Raw genomic sequence first — 15406 nt, 5'->3', positions numbered from 1 at the left:
AGCTTTAGTTGTACAACATAGTCATTCAACTTTCGTATACATTGAGAAATGGTCCCTGCTCTAAGTGTGGTTGCCATCTGTCACCTTACAAAGCTAATACAATATTATTGACTGTATTCCCTGTGCTGTCCGTTACACCCCCATGACTTCTTCCTTAACGGAGGAAATCAAGGACAGAGGGACTCCCTGATGATCTCAAGGTCACGTAGCCGATCTGTGGCATAATTGGGATTAGACTCCAGATATCCTAGTTCCCATGCAAATGTGCAAGCCTCGGTCCTTGGACCCCTTGTGGTATCCTTGGGCCACTGTGCGTAGGCCGGTAGATTGGCTACACTGAGGATGCTTCATTGCTGACACTTCTGCCTGTGTTTGTGTACACAGGAGATCAGTGGGTCCGTTTTGTTTGACCAAGGATACCTTGGCCAAAAGAAAGGTTTTTACATCACTCAACTGGAACATCATCCCCGTTGGTTTGTAAAAGGTCACATTTAAAGAAATGATTTCTATCCAAAGAGAAGCTTTAGCTCATCTGTTTCTTTCTCCCCCTTTTGTTGCAGGTTAACTGTAATGGCTTCACAATTGAAGATGAAGAACTTTCTCATTTGGGATCAGCAATTTTTCCTGAGTAAGCTGAGTCTGACTTCACTTCCTTTTACTTATTTAACACTAATTAGATTTTTTAAAAAATAACCTCCCTAACTGCATGTGGCAGACATGAAACTCCAAGTGAATTAAAACACCTTTTTAATTCTGCCAGGTTTCAAAATATTTCCCATACACTTAGGGATCCAAAGGCAGCAGTTAAGAGAACAGTTGCTTGTTAAGTCCTGCTAGGTAGGGAGCTGTTATTAAAGAATATTCTGTAGTGTGCATGGAAGGAAAAGCCCGTGCCCCGCTGGGAAATTTGCTTTTTGCATATCTTTGGTTCTGGAAATCTTTGGGCTTCTTACACTCAAAGTGAAACACTAATTGCCAAGCAAGGATTGCCATAGGCTAATGCAGAGACTGTTTCCATCTGTTCTTTCTGAAAAATACTAGTGTAGAAGCAGCACAGTTTGGGAAGGAGGATGTGCGGAAGCAGTGAACTTGGACAATTTCAAAGAGCGGTAGGATTCTTCTTCACTTCGGGGACGCTCAAGTAATTCAAGAAAGGCTGGCCAGTTGACAGATGGAGATCTTTATAGTTCTAACTGTAATGGATTTGCCAAAAATGGCTTTGCCCCGTGCGTCTGATGGAGTGGGTTTTCTCAGAATGCTCCAGTTCCCTGAAAGCAAGTCCTCAGCTCACAGATGGAGCAGGCACCGCCCCCCCTTATCCCAGCCTCAGTCCACGAAGAGCCAGCCCCTCCCCAGACAGCCTGGGCCTCCCCGAGGACCCTTGCTTGGGCCCTGGGAATGAAGATGGCCAGCTGAGGCCGAGGCCTCTCCTGCATCCCTGAGTTAATCCACCCTGTGGGCTGGTGGTATTGCTTAATATATACTGCAGGAGCCTTTGGCTTTGGGTTGCAGATGTTAAAGGCGGCACCCACGCACTTAGCCACGGGTGACGTGGGAACTCCTGGTGCGTCAGCGTGTCATTGCCCCAACCTGCGCGTCAGATGGGTCTGAAGGATAGAGAAGCAGGTGAACAGGCCTGAGCAGCTGCTGTAGGCGTTCCTGACCGCGAAGCAAAAAGTCGATTTCCCTAACAGTGTCCTTGCGCCCAAAATGGTGGCATCTGCAGTGTGAATTCTGATAGTGAGGAAGCAGGCGCTTGGGGGAGAAGCCCTTTTGGACTTCTGCTCTTGGGGAAAAGGCCCCGAGATCCTCTTTGGAAGGCTCTTACACACAACTTCAGCCTTGGAGGCAGCTCTGGAATGTCTCTCCTTTCCGTGTTTTAAGACTAAGCAAGGTTAAGAGGGGTGTTTGAGGGTTTGCCCTTCCCAGTGACAGCAAGAGAATGATCCCACCGGCAGCATGCATGTTTGCCTCATGTGAATTTCCCTCCCCTTCCTTAAAAAGATACCCAGGAGTCAGGCTTGAAATGAATGAATAGTTCTTCTACAGAAGATTCTAGAAAGCTGCTTTTCTTTTCATAAAAACTTCCAGTACATGTGTTTATTGGATTTCCCAGGGCCCAATCGCCTGCACGCCACTTGTCAGTGAGCCCGGTGGGCTGTGATGCATGGCGGAGGTGGCCCTCGCTAAGGACAAGACGCGTCGCCCCAGGCCTGAGGCCGGCCACGCACGGGCTCACGCAGGCCTCTAGAGGCAGGTGGAAGGCCACTCCCTCTCGGGCACAGCAAACCTGGGGCCGCTCATCCTTGTCGGGCCTCCCAGCTCTGGGCCCATTTGTCCTGGGGCAAACAGGAGAGGGCTTCTGGTTGCCGAGGGTTCGGGCGAGTGACACTGGCCACCAGAGCAAAGATACATATGGATGTGAGTGCCCACAGAGCCCCAGTTTCCAGGCAGTTTTAATTGGGGGAAAAATCCCTTTGGGCTGAAATCATATCGGCATTGTGATTTCAAAGGCAGCATTTTCAGAGATCAAGCACTTTTTCCCTGTAGTTTAGAAATTTCTGTTCTCAGAACTTTGACCTTGATATAATCAGAAAGCTCAAAGCCCCTCGCATAGGCGAATCTCTCTGTCCTCTCCGTCCCTGAAAAGCAGACAGCGAGCAGCAGGAGCAGTAATGTCCCAATTTTCCAGATGAGGAAATTGAGGTGCAGAGAGAGACACAGAGAGGCATCCCAGGGCCTCTCCGGACACCGCAGGCCCTCCCGAGGAAGCTGGCGTCTCCCACAGGGGCAGCTTCTCCACAGCCGAGGAAAACCTGTTAGGAATCATCCACTAATAGAAAAAGCTTGGCAGTGGCAACCGTTTTGTCGTGTGCCGTGCTCGCCGGCGGGCTTGCTGTGTGGACCTGGTGTGGAGTCCTTCCCCCACTGGGAAGGACTGTTCCTGGGATGTGTTGCTGCTGCTGTGATTGTTAACATGTGTTTTATTTTTGGCCGAGATACCACTATTTGGAATTGTGAATTTTGCTTTTCAATACTGTTAAAGATGTCAGGTTTGATTATATTGATTATAAATAACACGCAGAAAAACAGCCTCTTAGAACACGATGGCCAACTGTTAGGTTTGTGTTGGTTTTTTTAAATATCCTACCAAGGTCCAGTTCCTGCAACTTAATGAGTAAATAGCCAGGGATTTACCTGAACAGTCTGTCTGCCTTCTTGAGAAAATTGGGTTTTCTTTTCTGATTGACAGCGTCGCATTGATGAATCATAGTTGTTGCCCCAATGTCATTGTGACCTACAAGGGGACGCTGGCAGAAGTTCGAGCTGTACAGGAAATCAGCCCGGGAGAGGAGGTGAGTGCGTGGCCCCTGGGGGCTGCGGCTGTGTGCTTCACCCAGCTGTGTTAAAAGGTGGTGTGGAAAAATCAGAGTGGCCTCCCTGGAGGAGATTGGCTGTGAATGGTTCAGGCAGACACTGTGTTTCCACTGTCAGGCCCTCCAGAATTAGTGATCAGATCTGTGACCTATGGCTTGGACTCCCACACTTTCGCCTTCCAGTTTGGTGCTCACCATTTCTATATATGGCTAAGAAAAAAACAGGAGAGTATAAATTCGAGGTAAATTCCTTACATAGCATTGAAGAGAGGTACAGAGAAAGGAGATTACCCAAATGACCAAAATGAAATTTTGGAACTTCTTCAGAATCTCTATATTTCTCTTATTTATTTAAAAATTTTTTTTATTTATCTTGAGAGAGAGAGAGCAAGTATGAACTGGGGACGGACAGAGAGAGGGAGAGAGAGAATCCCAAACGGGCTCAGCACTGTCAGCACAGAGCCCAACATGGGGCTCAAACCCACGAACTGTGAGATTATGACCTGAGCCAAAATCAAGTCAGACGCTTAACTGACTGAGCCACCAGGTGCCCTGAGAGTCTCTGTATTTATTTTACCAAATAATTGAGCTTGAGCTTTTTCTTTTTCAGTTAGTAAATTTCTCCCTTCCAAAATTCAACACCATTGCTATCTAACGAGAAAAGAAGCAGCCGACCAGTAATTAGCTAAAGAGTTAAAACTCCAAATGACGCATCAGCATTTCACAGCCCATCAGTTCCATACCCGAACTCCAGAGAGACCATTTTTGAGGAATGCAATTCAGGTGGTGGTTTGTACACATTTACAGGGCAGGTAGAGGCTGTCTGTGGCCGAGAGGTACCTGAGGTTGACTCAGGGACGTGGGAAAACCACGTGTTCGGTCCACCTGTGCAGCGATTCTCTCTCCTTTTCCATGCACTGCCTCCATGCCTGCCTGCTAAGACGCCTCACCTCCACAAGGCTGCTCCACAGATTGTTAGATACATGCTTTGTGTCCTTCAGCGAATAGTAAAATCCCCAGCGAGGACTCGTGGATTTGTAATCAACACCCTTAAAAGTCAGTTTCAGTGTAGTGGTCAGCCGTTTTAAGGTGCATGTCTGGATATTCCTTACATTTTAAGGACCGTGATCAGTGTGCCAAATGATAGAGGTCTTGGCTTCTCTGAAAGTTAACCAGCCCACAGCCGAACTAGGACCTGAAGTCCAGGGCACAGATTAGACTTCCTGTTGTTCGCTTCATTTATGATGAAGTTTTGGTTGGGGCACCTTGGCTTCTAGATGTCTTGCGACTACCCTGATCCTCTTTTGTTAAAACACACAATCTCGGCCCGTGGGTGAGCCCCCAGGCCCCAGTGCTCCCACAGGCCCGCTGGAGACTGAGCGAGCAGTCACCTAGCCAGGGCTCCTTCTGGGCTTGAGCCGCGACACTGAGCGGCCTCTGTCGCCACCTTCTGGGCCCTGATGTTTGTTGCGTCTCATGTCCATCCGTCATTTCAAAGAATCGAGGCGGCTCTGGGTCATTTCAAAGAACCGAGGCGGGCAGGGCTGGCTCCTGTTGTAGGTTTGCCCTCTGTGCCCTGACAGATCTGAAATGCAGTAACCCCGCTTTGGGGAAGTCACAGCCTTGGGGGAGACTTGCCCTTCAAAGAGGGTGACAGATGAGCTGCAGGGCCTCCAGTGCTGCCCTTTGGGCCGCGGAGAGCTTGGCTTGGCGGCGCCTGCAAGCACCCAGCCCCGTGCAAGTGCCCGCCTGTGCCTGAGGTTACTGGCACACGGACGGCTCTGCGACATCCATCTGTTCAGTCAGACATTTGCCTGATGGTGTGGGATGAGCCGCGAGTGCCGTCCCAGTGAGTAGATAATGGACAGTTAAATGCCCGTCTTCTCCATATGCTCCATGCCCTGGTTATAGACCCCATTCGAAAAGAGCAAGGACAGGAGAACCCACCGAGCCCAGAGGCAAGACTTCTCCAAGTTCTCTGACCCAGCTGGGTCGGTGGCAGCATGCTGGCGGCCAGGAGGCTGTGTCCTCTTGGTGCTGACTGTCCCACCTGCTGGCCCCAGTGTCTCATCCCATTGCCAGCCACTGGAAGGGAAATCTGTCAGTATTGTGTGTCCATGCTTCCCCTCCACCCAGTGGCGCATCCGGGCCAGCCCAGGCTGCGGGAGAGAAGACGATAAAGAAAGGCCAGGGCCAATCTCAAGGTTGAGTAGAGTCTTTGCCCAGCAGGGCCTTTGCCCAACACATGTTGGCATCCTGCGCTTGCTGGGACAAGCCCACGGCTCGCTCTCTTTGGGGAGGAAGATGTGGGGAGGCTTTCAACCCTCCAGTTTCCTGGTTGGGGAGCTCCTGGATCCCCTAGAAGGTGGGAAGAGAGCCCCTTCTCTCTGTCTCAAGGAGGCGGGCCGCACTAGGGGACTGCTGACGTTAAAGAACTCAGTGGGCTGAAGGGAAGAACACGTCCCAAGTTGTGGCTTGCTCAGTGCTTGTCCCCGTAAGTGTCTGCAGAGCCACGGGCAGGATGGGGAGTGGGTTAACCTGTCGCAGGCTGCGTTGCCCACTTTTTGGACCCCCCTCAGGTTTTCACCAGCTACATTGACCTCCTGTACCCCACCGAAGACAGGAATGACCGGTTAAGAGATTCCTACTTCTTCACCTGCCAGTGTCGGGAGTGCACCACCAAAGACAAGGTAGGCCCCCCATCGGGTGAAGGTGCCGACCCTACCCTGCATCTCAGGGCCTCGCTGCCGGTCCGGGGTCCTGTCTGACTCGGGGTGTCTCCTCTTACGGTATTTTTCACCCATCTTGCTAAGGCGGCTAGAAGGAAGCTAGTTACACCAGGTCTGTGTTCAAACCTGATCTCACAGCTGATGAGAACGTTTCCATTTCACCTTGCAAATAAGAGGAGGATTTGCCAAATGGCTGTTGCTTGAAAAGAACTGGCTGCTCAGAAGACAGGGAAGGGAAAAAGCACACGAGAGGCTTTCTAACCTCTTCACAGGAATGAGGAAGATTTTCCCTGGCTTCGCCAATATTATTTTGTCCATGCCACCTTCCTTATTTTTTTGATTCATAGATGTGTGGACACACATATCTGCCCATAACAAATGTACTCTCAGTGTCCTGCCTGGATAAGGATTGTCTAGAAAATTTATATGTGTGTGTGTGTGTGTGTGTGTGTGTGTGTGTGTGTGTGTGTATACACATATATATATATATATATATTTAAATGTTTATGTATTTTAAGCAAAAGAGAGTACACGAGCAGGGGAGTGGCAGCGAGAGAGGGAGAGACAGAGAATCCCAAGCAGGCTCCATGCTGTCAGTGCAGAGCTGGATGTGGGGCTTGATCCCACGAACTGTGAGATCATGACCTAGCCCAAAAACAAGAGTCAGATGCTTAACTGACTGAGCACCCTGGCACCCCTAGAAAATTAATGTATATATATATATATGTGTGTGTGTATATATATATATATATATATATATATATATATATTTTTTTTTTTTTTGTAAAAACGTAACAGAGTACTAGGTTTCCCTTAGATGCACTGCCAGATTTTCTTCCATTCTTTTGTAACTTTAGGATGGGCAAGCCTCAAAGTATACTATTTGAGGGGTTTCCCCATCAGTGTAGTCTCCATTGGAGGTAACACCTTGCACTTGTGGGCGTTTCCCTCAGGATAAGGCCAAGGTGGAAATCCGGAAGCTCAGCGATCCACCGAAGGCAGAAACCATCCGTGATATGGTCAGATACGCACGCAACGTCATCGAGGAGTTCCGGAGGGCCAAGCACTACAAATATATCCTTGACAACTGTCCTTCGCCTGCAAGGGGTGCTGGAGGGCTGGGAGGCGGGGGTGGAGGAAGGGCGGGTGGAAGGGCGGGAAGACTGTCCCCCGGCACACGTGGAAAGAATTACTGACCGCCCAGGACTTGGCGTCACAGATGTCCAAGTTTGATGATGTTGAGTTCATCTTCTTTCTCCTCGTTTCACTAGTTGGGTCAGGAGCTGGGCGTGGTGGAAGGGTCTTCCTGTGCCAAGCTGTGGGGAGGAGTGCCTTGCGGCCCTCGGTTGGGGGTCACGGGCGAGCACAGTGCGGAGGGCTCTGCCTGCATTCTTGTGCCCAGTCGCCCACACGGTGTTGCTATTGCCATGTAGCAGATGGAAACGGACTCCTAGACAGCAAGTAATTTGCCCACGGGACAGAGCCCACCAGGATTTTGCCCCAGCTCTGCTGACTACCATAATCCATATTCTTGACCATTACGTTCTACATTTTCTTGGGTTGAAAAGGCATCATATTTACACTGGGGGGAAAAACTATAAGCAGTGGAGGAAATTGAGAAAGGCACATTTTTTTTTCCCCTTCATTTTTTTTTTCCCCTTCAGCATCAAAGAGAACCTTCCCATGGTGGGGACTTTTTCTTCAGAAACGCTTCAGCCAAAGGGCTGAGCTTGGGTAAAGGTTTAAATTTAACTAGGAAGTTGAGATTTATGATCCTAAGCATGGTTTACAGCTGACTTGAGGGTCTATTCCCTGTGATTAAGTTTTCAAATTGTTTTCGATATTTGAGGTCTATCAGTTTTTTACTGAAGTTCGTTTCTTTAAGAAAAAATACATTTCTTTAAGAAAAAGGTAATTCCCAGGGTGCCTGGGTGGCTCAGTGGGTTAAGCGTCCGACTTTGGCTCAGGTCATGAACTCGCAGTTCATGAGCTTGAGCCCCATGTCAGGCCCTGTGCTGACAGCTCGGAGCCTGGAGCCTGCTTCAGATTCTGTCTCCCTCTCTCTCTCTGTCTCTCCCCACTCACACTCTGTCTCTCTCTCTTTCTCCCTCTCTCTCAAAAATAAACCTTAAAACAAAAATTTTTAAAGGAAAAATAATTGCCTTTCACTTTTGCTTGGCTTTCTGTAATTGACTTTTGCAGAGGGCAAGGGCAGGGGATAGGGTGGACGGAGTAACCGCTTGAACCCGACCTTGGGAAGTGTCCCAGCCGAGAGGCCTCGGCCTGTCCTTTCCTTGACGCCAGAGCACCGCCTAGTGAGCTGCTAGAGATCTGTGAGCTCAGCCAGGAGAAGATGAGCTCCGTGTTCGAGGACAGCAACGTGTACATGCTACACATGATGTACCAGGCCATGGGCGTCTGCTTGTACACGCAGGACTGGGAGGGAGCCCTGCGCTACGGACAGAAGATCATTAAGCCCTACAGGTGATGGCAGCAGCCCTTTCTGATTTCCTTGGCGGGGAATGGAATTTGGTGCTTTGAAATGTGTGCCTGGGCTGTTTGGCTTTCTGGCCGCGCCGTGTCGGAACATGCCGAGAACCGCTCTCTCCTGCTGCGCCCACACCCGGAGGCACAGGTGCAGGGTGCTGCCCCATCAGGCCCGGCCTGTTCCCTCCGCCGTCTGCAGGACAACGCTTGTGGCGGTGGGGGTGAGGTTAGGAAGGGGGTGCTGGGGCCAGAGCCCTCCCAGGGCCTCTCCAGGGAGCTGTATCCAAAGTAGTTTATTCAGATCAGGATTAAAATTAGCCACTGGATTGTTTCTTTTCCCTCCCATGCCTTCCAGGTCAAACACATGTGTTAGCTGGTAGGTGGTGGTCTCACATCCCTGCTTTTCCATCCTTACTCACACCATCCCCTTCTTGTGTGTTTTTTTTAAATTGCTACTCTGTTTGCAAACGGAGAGATGCTGGGACCCCTGAGTTGGCTCTGGTTAGCCATTATTCACCGCCCCCCCCCCCCCCCCAGTTCTGAATACAGCAAGTTGGATTTTAACTTACAGTAATAATGAATGTCAGCCCCAGGAAAGTTTCCTGTTGGGGGGTTTTAAACCTTAGAGTGTGTGACAGATGGAGGTCATGCTGGTGTTCTCTGGCTCCAATTAGGCATTTCAGGGCTAGATCTTTTCAGTGGGGCATTTGTTAAACACAGTTACATTGTGCATTCGCAGGGTCTCCCCAGGACCGAGTGGCCCAGAATCTCTAGGCATTAGCTCTGAAATCCCTGTACCCCAGAAGCACCCCGGGTGTTTCTCCTGGATTCGAGAAGCCCTCAATTCTCCCTCACCATCTAAGGTTTGGGGACTGTAAAGTTTGTGTCTGGATTTCTATTGCCATCCCCTTCCCTTGCGCTGCCCTGATTAGCCATCAGGGGGAGCTCAAGGGAAGCCAGCTCCTAAAATCTGCCCTGTATCACAGACTGTCTTCACAGCCTGTCTTCTTCCTGGGGTGGGTGACAGAGTCCTCTGGTCTCCTGTGCACAGCCTTCTGTGAAGTCTAGAGGGAGGGAGGGTCGGGATGACAGAGAAAGAATGAGAATGAATGAGATAATCTTAGCCTTGTGGTCCCTCGCCCCGCTGGGCCTTGCTCTACTAGACGTTTCCTTAGCTTGGTGAGCCCGTCCCGGAGGCCAGCGCTGGCCTTCTGTGGGGCCGCCGGCACCAGCACCCCCTCCAGGCAGCGCACTGCCCGCCCAGGAATACAGATAGAACGCGGCGTCTCATAGGAATGGATGTTGAGGATAGAGCTGTACCGACGGGTTTGTAAATAAACACCTGCCCACACCCACGTTCTCTCTCCCCTCCTCCTGTCCCACCCACGGGCTGCCTCCTGCTCTGTCCTAGGCAGGCCCTACCGGTCAGCCTTCAGTTAAACCCAGAGAGAGAGAGAACAGGGCACCGGTGGCTCAGTCAGTTGAGCGGCCCCAATTCTTGATCTTGGCTCAGGTCATTATCTCGCAGTTGGTGAGATTGATCCCCACATCGGGCTCTGCACCAACAGTGCCGAGCATGCTTGGGAGTCCTTCTCTCAAAAGAAGTAAATAATCTTAAAAAAAAATAGCTCCCACTCCCCAAAACTGTTCCCTGCTCTTGAAAACAAAACTAGAGAGAACCCCTGCTGTAGCTAAAGTTCTCTGCTGGACAACAGAGAAAGCAAATCCAGAAGAAGTAGGTGTTCTCCTGACTTCAGAGGGCTGACAGCCTTGTTAAAGCAAATAATAACAGCATGACAGGAAGTCGGGGTCCTGAGACCCAAGGGTGTGTGTATATTTTTAGGTGTTCTTTTTAATCCAAGGGGATGGGCCTAATGTCCTCACAAATAGGGGAGTCACTTTGAAAGAGGTTTTCCCAGTGCCCTGCTTTGAGTGCACCTGAAACAGAAATCCGGGACTGGGATCGCATGTGGGGTTTCCAGCGTTCTCCTGCAGTTTTGATGTCGCGTTTCAGACAGACACACGCTTGCATGAAACGAAGTGTGTCTGTGTGCCTAGGGCGTAACCATCCAAGCATCCGCCCAGAGTTTGCTGGGGCCGGCTGCCGTGGGTGCGGGTCCCGGGCTCGCAGCCTTTGACGGTGGCCCGTCCTCCTCTCTCTTCCAGCAAACACTACCCTCGGTACTCCCTCAACGTGGCCTCCATGTGGCTGAAGCTGGGCCGGCTGTACATGGGCCTGGAAAACAAGGCTGCTGGAGAGAAAGCCCTGAAGAAGGTGCGTCTGTGACGTGAGGCGGGGGGTGCCGGCGCCCCAAGGCCCCTTTGTCTCCTGCTCTCGCGCCCGACCGGGCTGAGTGACTGAAGTCACGGAGAACCATCCAGTTCTCGACCCCCATCTGGCGGAGACGTGGGAGACAGGGGGCTCAGGCAGGTCGGGGACAGTTAAGCCTGCCTTGTCCGCATCCGGGCCTCCCTCAGGGAAAGGGGTGCTCACAGTGAGAGAGGCTGGCCGTGACTCTAGACACAGCCTGAGTCTGGGGGGCTGGGCTGCATGAAGCCCTGGATGGGGACAGAGGCCGCGGGATGGGTCAGGAGACTGGCGAGGGCATCGTCCGGGTGTCTGCCTTCAGGATTTGGATTCGTGCTGCCTGGCTGAGGGGAAATCAAGGCAGCTGGATATGGAGAGGTCCTCAGGAGTGCGAGTGCGCATTTGCAGTTTCTAAAGCGTACAGAAAAGCCCCCATGGAGTGGTTCTCCAGTACCAGTTAGGTGTTGGGACCCTTTTAATCCTCCCCAAAATGACAGAGGTTTTCCTGATAGAAAAATGGAGATCCAGTCTGAGGCCTTCATTCAGACTGGGGTCTTCCTGAGTTGAAAGCCTAGGTCCACCTGCCCGGGCTGTGGCCAGCCCACAGGGGACGCCAGGACCCCGGGCAGTATGGGCCCCCTCGGTGTCTGACGGCTCTGCACTGCCGGTGGGGCAGGGGGCCGGGCCCTGACCTTCCACCTCACAGTAGCTGAGTCACCATTCTGAATATCGATTCTCATTCTTTACAGAGAAGTTAACAGTTGAGGACATGTCATCTTTGGGTCAGTCCGTTGACTTCCGTAAAAGTTGGGGCCAGATTCCCCGTATCTTCCTAGCAGACAACTTGGGAAGATGGTATTTGGTCCCACATCCCAAATGGAAGGGTCCAGGCCTCACCAGGCACTGTGAGCTAAGCATCCACTTTGCGGTTTCGTAAACCATAGAATTTCTCTCCTAAGATAACAGACGTGTTGCCTTGGTGGGCTGAGGGAGAGCGGACCAGTGAGGTCACAGTTGCACGGTGTGGGGAGGTCAGTGGATGGCAAAGTCACTCTGAGCAAGGACCCTGAGTTGTGAAATGAACATAGTGGAAGCATTTAAACAGGACATTCCCCAAGGTCCCAAAAGCTTACGCTGTTCTATGGCCTGCCTCCTTTTGGTTTGAGATTTAGGTACAGTAGAAAGGATTGTCGGAGTCACGGGCTGTCAAAAATTCCCTGTTCGGAGAGTGGCAATAATTGAAGTTTTTCTATCTGTGAGTCATAGAGTTGAATACAAAACAAATTCTTACAGGTAGCATTTGATATATACTTCCTCTATGCCGGAGGCCGTTCTGAACACTGAATGTGTGCTAACAACTCAGAGGGAGGCGTCATTCTGAGTTTGCAGAGGAGGAAAATGAGGTGCGGGGTAGGCAGTGGCCCAAAGTCACCCAGCTGGGAAATGACGGAGGCACGGACGTCTCTTCTGGTTTATATCACCTCACTATAAAGACGCTGTATTAAATATGTTCTCTCCAGCTTCCTCCAAAGGAACCTGTAACAACTTTGAAGTTTCTTTTTTTTTTTTTTAAGAATGTGTATTACAAGGAAAACATGCACTTTTTGAAAGGGAGAAACGACTTAGTCATCTTAGGGATGAGCCGTGTAAACTAAAATCAAAACAGGTTCAATGTGAAGTTCACAGTGGCCTTTTCTGTTCCGGCATCGCGTTTACTGGGTTGAGCACAAATAATTCTATCCCTACGGCATTTTCTACTGCAAGATCTAGGCTAATGTCATGAGATCAACTTCTCTATATCATTTCTTCAACTGTTGTAGAATGTTGTACTCAGCAGTACAGACTCGGTGACTAGTTGGTTATCACTAATCTTGTCTGTTTAAAAAAAAAAAAAGGGAAGAAAAAAGTGAGACTCTGGAAGAGAACATGACTCCAGGATGTACCCTGTGCCTCGAAGCAGCGAAGGCTTAGCTTGGGTTGAGTGAGCCCAGGGGAGCGGGCGGGAGCGGGCTGTCTTCAGGCTCTCAACCCTTTCCCTGTCTCCGTCTTTCCTAGGCCATTGCAATAATGGAAGTAGCTCACGGCAAAGACCATCCGTACATTTCTGAGATCAAACAGGAAATTGACAGCCACTGAAACTACGCGCCTACGTGTTAGTTTTTATTTAAATGCTAGTGCAGAAGCCTTCAAGGATTTGAAAATTTCATTCAAATTGTACGCCTCACTCCCGCATTTCTGTAAGATCATTGGAATGAAAAACACTTCCTGTCCTTAACCTCACACATGGCATCCCTGGAAATTGGTCTTAATCTTTAATTTTAATACCAAAATAATTTTGAATGCTTTTGTTTCCCCCATAAGAGATAATGGCATGGTTTCAAATATTATTATATACTTTGGACAGATTGAACTAAAAAATGCTATTCTTGTCCCCTTCATGCCTATTATAATGTTCTGAACAAACCTGGATGATGAAGAGAATAAACAAGATAATGGTATTGAAAATTTGTCTTTTTTTCTGTCTGGGGGGGAATTTCAAAGTGGCAGTGGGAGTGGGCATGGGGGGACAGGTGGCCACTTAGGGATCAGTGCCTGTGGAGGACAGAGAGAAGGAGCAATTAAGTGACCTGCGTACACCCCCCGCCCCCTGGGTGGGAGAGAGAATGTGTCTGTCTTAAGTCATGGGTCTAGTATCTGGAATCTCTTTGGTGCATAAAGCATAAAGGCATACCTTGCATGCATGGCTTTCTTGGCTTCCCACCCCCCCAAATCGGTCTGAAAGCAGACTTTCCATTTCTCATTCTGTTGACTGTTCTATGCAGTGCTGTCTTTGTTTGGAAACATTCCAGGGTAAGCTTGAGAAGGAAAAAAATTTTTTCTTTACCAACCCTGTGTTACTACTGAGCAAACACTGATCCCTCCCCCTCGCGGCTGGCAGGAAACCAGCTCCCCGCCACCCCAAGCCTGGATGGCAGCAACCCGGGGACTGTTTGTTAGCACCTGCCTTGGAGGACAGGGCTGGGACCGGGCGTGCTCCGGGTGCAGGGGTGTTTCCCCGGGGAGTTTCCTGCAGTCCAAAGTGAGGAACTTACCCATTAGGTAATAATTAAAGCCTGTGGAGTTTACACTCCAGCTTTCATATCGTGATCTGCAAGCAGCTTAAACAGCTGAATTCTGCACGCTCCCCTCCTGCCTCATTGACACGCCCACACGTGTCTCACGCCCACACGCATCTTGCACACACAGTTAACGGCACACAGTAGGATGGAGCAGGCAGAATACATTTCTCTTACTCAGAGAAGTGCAGTAAGGTGCTTATTGAACACCTACTGTATGCAAAACACTGTATGGCCCTCCACGAGCAGGGATGAGTTAGGCAAGGTCGCCGCTCCAGGGAGTTTCATGTTTTAAGAAAAGCTACTTCACTTTGTAGCTAAGCCTACAATAAGCTTAGCCCACCACCTCCCAAGTTTTATAAACCTTATGAAAATAGCATTTTCTCAATAATTGTAAATAACACTGGTAAAAAGTGAGCTGTTCTTTCTTCTTGGCTGCTCCTATTCTCCAGATGGAACGCCTGGACCCCGTGTGCTTGTGTGGTCCCAGTTTTTCCCAGCCCGTGCAAGGTATATATGTAAATAGATTTAGAAGAACACGGGCAGATGGAACTGACTTACGGTTTCACAATCTCTGTCTCTGACTCAACACTATGGGCCTCTTTCTATTCCAGCCTTTACAGATTTGCTTCATTCTTTTTAAGAGTCAGAACACTGCAGTGAGCGTGTCATATTTTATTCATTCTATTTATGGACATGTGGTTCTTCCCGGTTGCTGTTAGTATAAACAATGCCACAGTGCAGAGTCTCAGACATAGAACTTTGCTGTCAGGTGGGACCATTTTGGGGGATAGATGCCAAGAAGTGGGATTTTAGGATCAAGTAGTGGAGACTTTTTAAACATTTAAATAAATATGGCCACATTTCCTTTTTTAAAAACTGCATCAAGTACTAAGGCTATCATGTTCGTAGTATTTGTTTTCCTCTACTACCATAACACTGTACTATTTGAATTTTTTTTGCCAGTCTACTATATGAAGTGTTTTGTTTGATATGCATTTGTTAATGAGGTCGGGCACTTTCTCCGATACCAAGGAATTCCTATGTTTCGTCTGAGTCAACATCCATTGCCTATCTTGCTATTTGTGTCTCTCATAGTAATTACGAGCTCAATGTATTTTGGGTATTAGCTCTTGGCCATGTCCTGAAAATACTCTTTCCCCGGTTGTCCATTATTTTTCATGACACTTGCCAAAGAGGAAGGCAGATTGTTTCCATCATTAAATGAAGAAATAAAACAATTTTTTTAAGTCTTCGCTCTACCTGGAATCATTCTATTGAATAGAAAAAGATCCAGTTGTAGTCTTTAAAATTTTTAATTTTCAAAATCGCTGGCCAGATATGGCGGCATCCTTTATTGACTTATTTTCCTCTGCTGATCTGAAGTGG

At 49.3% G+C, this 15406-nt stretch overlaps 1 protein-coding gene across 1 annotated transcript in view; it reads left to right on the top strand.

Annotated features, from left to right (window-relative positions):
* SMYD2 (SET and MYND domain containing 2) overlaps window positions 1-13406 on the top strand; it is a gene marked incomplete at its 5' end in the record, with an annotated part of 30957 nt that extends 17551 nt beyond the window's left edge. The window contains 7 exons of the mRNA XM_029933371.1: window positions 561-628; window positions 3254-3356; window positions 5957-6067; window positions 7060-7180; window positions 8416-8590; window positions 10760-10868; window positions 12957-13406. Of these exons, the coding sequence (XP_029789231.1) occupies window positions 561-628; window positions 3254-3356; window positions 5957-6067; window positions 7060-7180; window positions 8416-8590; window positions 10760-10868; window positions 12957-13037 (768 nt within the window). The remainder of the gene's footprint in view (window positions 1-560; window positions 629-3253; window positions 3357-5956; window positions 6068-7059; window positions 7181-8415; window positions 8591-10759; window positions 10869-12956) is intronic.
* Between the last annotated feature and the right edge of the window lie 2000 nt (window positions 13407-15406).

The sequence above is a fragment of the Suricata suricatta genome, chromosome 3 (assembly GCF_006229205.1).
Source record: "Suricata suricatta isolate VVHF042 chromosome 3, meerkat_22Aug2017_6uvM2_HiC, whole genome shotgun sequence".
In the NCBI taxonomy this organism is placed as follows: Eukaryota; Metazoa; Chordata; class Mammalia; order Carnivora; family Herpestidae; genus Suricata; species Suricata suricatta.
This window is presented reverse-complemented; position numbering and strand designations above follow the sequence as displayed.